The sequence below is a fragment of the Eriocheir sinensis genome, chromosome 9 (genome assembly GCF_024679095.1).
Source record: "Eriocheir sinensis breed Jianghai 21 chromosome 9, ASM2467909v1, whole genome shotgun sequence".
Taxonomy (NCBI): Eukaryota; Metazoa; Arthropoda; class Malacostraca; order Decapoda; family Varunidae; genus Eriocheir; species Eriocheir sinensis.
In genome coordinates, this window is record NC_066517.1 from 21,072,540 (window position 1) to 21,080,039 (window position 7,500).

At 43.8% G+C, this 7,500-nt stretch overlaps 1 protein-coding gene across 4 annotated transcripts in view; it reads right to left on the minus strand.

Moving 5' to 3' along the window:
• LOC126996126 (laminin subunit alpha-1-like) overlaps positions 1-7,500 on the minus strand; it is a 213,020-nt gene that overhangs the window by 159,405 nt on the left and 46,115 nt on the right. For all 4 annotated transcript variants that reach the window (XM_050856332.1, XM_050856331.1, XM_050856330.1 and 1 more), the window contains exon 3: positions 3,237-3,431. In XM_050856332.1, the coding sequence (XP_050712289.1) occupies positions 3,237-3,431 (195 nt within the window). The remainder of the gene's footprint in view (positions 1-3,236; positions 3,432-7,500) is intronic.

Sequence of the window (7,500 nt, forward strand, 5' to 3'; positions counted from 1 at the left end):
TACTACAATAAATATAATAATTGAATTTAACTCTGTACACGAAATTCTTGGTTATAATACGCTCACGTGTTAAACAAAATAAGCATGATAAAGATGAGACTTGAAGACGGTGATGATAAATAAAGGAATATTTAATACCGTGTCTTCTAATTTTGGCAGTGAAAAAAATAAGAAAACCGAATCACAATGAACACAATCAATATACAATAAGGACTTGTTAATAAGGCGCCCCTGTCGTAAATCTAAAGAAAAAAACGATAAAGAAGAAGCGAAAGAAAGTTTGAGAAGGAAAACAAAGGAAGATCTAATACTGTATCTTCTGATTTTGGCAAAGAAAAAAACTGAATCACAATGAACTGAATTAATATACAATAAGGACTAGTTAATAAGGCGCTCCTGTCGTAAATTTAAAGAAAAAAACGATAAAGAAGAAGCGAAAGAAAGTTTGAGGAGGAAAACAAAGGAAGATTAATACTATATCTGATTTTGGCAATGAAAAAAACTGAATCTCAATGAACACAATCAATATACAATGAAGGTTAGTTAATAAGGCGCCCCTGTCGTAAATCTAAGAAGAAAAAAAACGATACAAAAGAAGCGAAAGAAAATTACAGAAAGAAAACAAACTAAAATATGTGATGTCTACCGACTTCAACGATTTAACAAGAAACTGAATTGAATCGAGTTGGACACGGAAGATACACGGAGGTCTTGTTCATGATGCTCTTACGTCGTGAACAAAAGAGAGCAGCACAGATGAAGAGATGAAACGACGGAAAACAAGAGAAGATCGAATACTAAACACTGATTTCGACATTAAAAAACTTGAACTGAATGTGCCTGACTATAGATACACGAAACTCTTGCTTATGCATCCTCTGTGTCGTGAAACAAAAGAAAAGCGATAGGAGGTCTTGTTCATGATGCTCTTACGTCGTGAACAAAAGAGAGCAGCACAGATGAAGAGATGAAACGACGGAAAACAAGAGAAGATCGAATACTAAACACTGATTTCGACATTAAAAAGAAATTGAACTGAATCACAATGAACTGAATTAATATACAATAAGGACTAGTTAATAAGGCGCCCCTGTCGTAAATTTAAAGAAAAAAACGATAAAGAAGAAGCGAAAGAAAGTTTGAGGAGGAAAACAAAGGAAGATTAATACTGTATCTGATTTTGGCAATGACTATAGATACACGAAACTCTTGCTTATGCATCCTCTGTGTCGTGAAACAAAAGAAAAGCGATAGGAGGTCTTGTCCATAATGCTCTTACGTCGTGAACAAAAGAGAGCAGTAAAGATGAAGAGATGAAACGACGGAAAACAAGAGAAGATCGAATACAGTACACTAATTTCGACATTAAAAAAAAGTTGAACTGAATGTGCCTGACTATAGATACACGAAACTCTTGCTTATGCATCCTCTGTGTCGTGAAACAAAAGCGAAGCGACAGAAGCTGGATATATAGGATCAAACTCTTTACACTTAACTCTTCTCCATACTGCGCATGTGAACTGAAACAAAACAACAATAAAAGACGATCGACAAAATAAACGGGATCAAACACCATCTAAACTCTTGTCTATGTATACGTTTCTAGGCCAACAAACACAGACGAGACGCCAGACAAACGGCCAGACAAACACAGGATCAAGATGCAAGACAAGAGAAAAAAGCACACATGTGGGTAGAATATATTTACATCTATTCTGAAGATAACACAGACCCTCTTATCTCTCTCTCTCTCTCTCTCTCTCTCTCTCTCGGGACGGGCGTGGTCCCTCGTTTCAACCCACACAGCCCCCACACACAAACACAAAACACTCTCTCTCTGTGTGTGTGTGTTTGTGTGTGCGTGTCTGTGTGTGTGTGTGTGTGTGTGTGTGTGTGTGTGTGTGTGTGTGTGTGTGTACCCTCTACCCTCTCTACGGCATGCCACAGTATTGCCACATCCTTCTCAAGAGCCTTCATTACTTCCCTATCACCGCCTTGGCAAACCCTAATCAGCCTGTTGACGTCACCTGAGGATGCTTTTACCTGTCCTACCTGTCGCCAACACCTCTTCCTAGTCGCCAGTTCCACATTCCAACAGCGTTATTGTAGTACGTTCTCTTCTTGAAGGCAGGAGGAAATACAGACGAATAAAGGTTGTTTTCGAGTGTTGTTTACGAGATGCTGGCTAACTCTTGCATACGGGAATTGGACGGAATAGGGATGAGCAAGAGTGGAAAGTCGTGTCCAGCGAGGCCGCAGGAGGGGAAGAAAATTTATAAATCTTCCGTGTCGAACTGTTACCATAACCACCACCATCACCATTACTGCTACCATCACGACCACTATCCACACATAACCTATTTTGGAATGATGGTGAAGGTATAGTGGTGCCCTAAAGCCATCCCCAAATACCGCCATAAAGACTCATACTATATAGGGCCGTATTACTGAACATTTCGTCACCCAAGTTCACCTATTTGACAAGGCTTTCGTAAGAGTTTTGGGCATTTCCAGGAGTACTTATATGACCCTGGTGGTAGTCTGACCCTTCTCCTGTACCGTGAACCTAAAGAGTTTTGGGCATTTCCAGGAGTACTTATATGACCCTGGTGGTAGTCTGACCCTTCTCCTGTACCGTGAACCTAAAGAAACACTCATTAGAACTCGACTGACCCCCTTTTTAACCTTTAGAAATTGTTAACGTGAGAAGCGATAGTGTTTAATAATACCAATAGAATCACCATCACCAGTAGGCCACTATTACCACGACCACAGTCCATCCAATAACCTGTTTTAGGATGATGGTGAGGGTATAGTGGTGCCCTAGAACAAGCACCATATACCGCCATAAGAGCCCTAGGCATCCCCAATCACCATCACCATTTCCGGTAAGACAGTGATGGTGAGGGTAATGGTGATGGTTATAGCACCGAACAAACACACCAAAAACACCACCATTACCATAACCCAACCAATCACACCAGACCATCATTTTCCGTTCACCAACAAACACCAAACCATCGCTACCCTTCACCGTCCAGCCCCCATCACCCCACCATTCACACCAGACCATCATTTTCCGTTCACCATCAAACACCAAACCATCGCTACCCTTCACCATCCACCCCCCATCACTACCACCATTACCATAACCCCACCATTCACACCAGACCATCATTTTCCATTCACCATCAAACACCACCATCCACCCCCCATCACTGCCACTCTCCACGTACCTGCTTCAGATCTATGGTGATGGTGACCCACTCGTACCAGCGGCCGGCAGCCAGGGTCGGGGACTGCCACCACGAGTTCGTTCCGTCGATGGCGTTGGTTATCGGATGGCGGCGCGAGGGGTCAGGCGAGAGGGCGTCACACACCCCACACTGAGGCGCCCTGTTCCCCGAGTGGTCCGTCAGCTTGCAGTACACCTGAGGGAGGAGGAGGAGGAGGAGGAGGGGGTAAGGAGGAGGAGGGTAATAAGAGGTGAAGAGGTGGGAATGTAAGAAGGAATATGTTTTTCATTTATGAGGGTGAGAGGAGAGAAAAATCTATGTGAAGAAAATGTATGTTTGGCATTTTTAGTGTAAGAGCAGACAAAATAATGTAAAGAATATTCCGTATCCTGTTACTCCTGCGAAAAGAAAAGAAAATGGGTGTAAGAAACAGGGGTGAGGAGGTAGGAAGGCAGCGAGGAATATGTAAGTCATTTTTAAGGTAAAAAGAAGCGACGGAAAAAACTAATGCAAAAAAAAGACAAAGAAAACCTCGTGTTGTCTTGCCCCTGTGGAAAAAAAAATAATGTCAAGAAAGATAATAGTTAGGTGGGAAGGTAGGGGAGGATATGTCTTTATCATTTTAGGAGGTAAGAGAAGACGACGAAAGACAAAAGGAAAAGGGAAACCACGTATTACCTCCCGCGTGTGAAGGAAATTGATGCCGAGAAAGAGATTTATATCCGGAGTGGCGCGGTGCTGGCCTCAAAGGAAGGCGGGACACAATAAAAGCGTGGACGGGTTGGTGGGATGAGGGTAACGAGCTGTGGCGTTCTGGGAAAGGAAGAGGAGGAGGACGAGGAGGAGGAGAAAGAGAATGAGAGATGGAGAGGTGGAGAGGGAGAAATGTGGAGTATTGGTTGGGTAGGCGCAGGGGAGTGTGTTGAGGGGAGGGGAGAGTGTGAATTGAGCTGTATTGCGTGGTTGTGTTGAAGGAGGAGGAGAAGAAAGAGGAGGAGGAGGAGGAACACAAAGAAGCACAAAGAAAGAACAAACAACAGCAGACCTGCTGGTCCTTACGAGGCTGTTTGTGACAAACTACACTAACTATCTAATCAAAGGTGGAAGATGAAGGACAGCAAAGGCGAAGGCGAGGAGGAGGAGGAGGAGGAGGAGGAGGAGATCTTACATAGTTCACCTGCCTTCTGTTTCTTCCCTTTCTTTCTTTTCTTCTTTGGTATCTTAGTGTTATAATTTCTTTGCGCGCTATATGGTTATGGCCTGTTTATGGTTATTGCTTGCCGTTTCCTTTCTCCCTTCCATCATTCATTCCTTTCCAGCGTTCCTGGTCCCTTTCTTCGTGCAATAATTTCTGTACGCTCTATATGGGTATTGACTGATGCCTCCTTCCTTCCTTCCTTCCTTCCTTCCTTCCTTCCTTCCATTCTTGCTCCATATCTTCGTGTTCTAATTTCTGCATGCTCTTTATAGTTAAGTTTAGGTTGTACATGTATTTTGTTTTCTGACCTTCCTTTGTCTCCATAAATTCAGCCCAGTCTTCTCTGTCTTCGTTGCGACATATTTATAGCATCTTTTTTATCGTGTCTTTGGAAATCATCAAGTTTAGGTTGTACATATATTTTGTCCCTCTCTCCACGTTACAGACTTCCTTACTGCGGGATCAACATGACCAAGAACAGGGAATGAGGTAAAGGAGAGTGAGAGAGGGGAACAAACGGTGACGGGGAAGGAAGAGGCGGGGCGACGCACGTGGTTTTATTTACAGCGGTGCCCAGCCAAGCCCTCAACGCCTCGCCATTAGGACGCGTCACATGTGTAAACGCAGCTCGGCGCCCATGCGTAACGCTGACGAAGGGGCAAACATACTGACAGACGCGGGAGGGGGGGGGGAGAGAGAGAGAGAGAGAGAGAGAGAGAGAGAGAGAGAGAGAGAGAGAGAGAGAGAGAGAGAGAGAGAGAGAGAGAGAGAGAGAGAGAGAGAGAGAGAGAGAGAGAGAGAGAGACACACACACACACACACACACACACACACACACACACACACACACACACACACACACACACATACAAACACACTTAGAGGTATACGGACACACCGAGACACACAGACAGATAAATAAACAGACAGACAAAAAACAGACAAACAAGTAAAGAAATATATACAGAGGTAGATAAAGAGACCAACCCAAAGACATATAGATAGATCGAGAGATAGATATAGCTGAGTGGGAGGATAGATAACAATTTTACATAATAACCAAAAAATATATATATGTATGAAAAAGGAAATAAATGAAGAGAGAGAGAGAGAGAGAGATTCCCCACGCAAATAAAGCGATCATGGAAAAATAAAGAAAGAAGAAGACTCATGTATATTTTAACAAGATGATTACAAAAGACACAATAAGAAGATGCTATAAATATGTCGCAACGAAGACAGAAAAGACTGGGCTGAATTTATGGCGACAAAGGAAGGTCGGTAAACAAACCCAAGAAATAAAAATTGAAAACATGAGCTTCAGGGGAGAAAGAAAGAATATCAGAGAGGCAGAAAAGCGAGGAATAAAAAAAAAAAAAAAGAGACAGCCACGATACATAAACAACAGCATACGAGATGTGGAAATATAAAAGAAAACACACACACACACACACACACACACACACACACACACACACACACACACACACACACACGCAAGGGAACAGGAGATGACACTAACACAGACACACACACAAAAGAAAGAGAGAAAAGAAAGAGTGAGACAGGACAGGAAGAGAATGGGAGACATCGCCACCATCACCACTAACACAATCATAACCACCACCATCACCACTATCACCATCACCACTACTGTCACTAAATCAACCACCATTGCCATCACACCACTACCATCACCACCACTATTACTAACACTATCTTAACGAACACAGTCACCACTAACAATATCATAACCACCACCATCACCACCATCACTAAGTTCACCACCATAACCACCACCACCACACCACCGCCACCACCACTACTAACTCTTCACGAACACCATCACCACTAAAACTGACACTATTCTCACCTCCACAACCACTACCACACCACCACCACAATCATCACCACTAGCACTACCTTCACCACCTACCACTATCACCACCTCCACCAAAACCACCAGTACCATCAACACATCCACTATAAAAAAAAACAGCACCATCACCACCACCCTGAGCACCACGACAAGACACACACACACACACACACACACACACACACACACACACACACACACACACACACACACACTACATCTACACTCCCACGCTCAAGGAGACACAGAACATATCACCTGGGCTAACTACACCAAAAAAAAAAAAAAAAAAAAGCTTGACCCCTGAGAACATTTCATCCGTAAATTTTGTTTTCTCTTTTCATCTACCTCCCACAAAGTGCTTTTACTTCGTCTCCAGTGTACCTTGCGCGTGTCAGGAGGGAGGAAGGGGGACGGGAGGAAGGGGAGAGGAATGGAGGGAGGGAGGCTACAGAGAGAAAGGGGAAGAGAGGATGCAGAGTTGAGAGGAAAGGGAGAGAGAAAGTGAGTGAGGAAAACGAGGTGGGAGAACGTGGAGGAAAGGATGCAAATGTGAGAAAGAGGAAGAGGAGAAAGAGGTAAGAGGGAGGAAAAGGAAAGTGAAGAGGCAATCTTGAGGAGGGAGAGAGAAAAGGCAAATTGAGGAAGAGAAAGGGGAGAGATGCTAGAGGAAGAAAGGGAAGATAAAATAGAAAGGAATAAGAGAAACGATAGGCAGGTGAGCCCAAGCAAAGAAAAGAGGAAGGAGAGAGAAAAGTCAGGGGAAGGTAGTGGAGGTGGAGAGGAGACAAGTCAGGTGTGTCGCGTTGGGGTCACGTTTGTTTGTTAGGCATCAAGAATGACAGGTGTGGTGCACATGTGGAGGAGCTGTAGCGTTGTAAGTGAATTGTGGAGATCTCTCTGCTTTCAAGAAAATAATGGAACGAGAGGAAAGGGAAGAAGAGGGGAAAGACGGTGTGTTGCATTGGGGTCACCTTGCTCTTGTTAGGTACCGAGAAAGACAGGAGAGGTATACGTGTGGAGGAGCTGCAGTGTTGAAAGTGAACGGTGGAGCTCAGACTGACCTGAAGGGAAAACTGGAACGAAAGGAAGGGGAAGGAGAGGGGAAGACGGAGCTGTTATTTTGAGCTCACGTTTGATCTTGGCTGTGTAAACAAAGGAAGCGTTTGATGTACACGGAACACAGA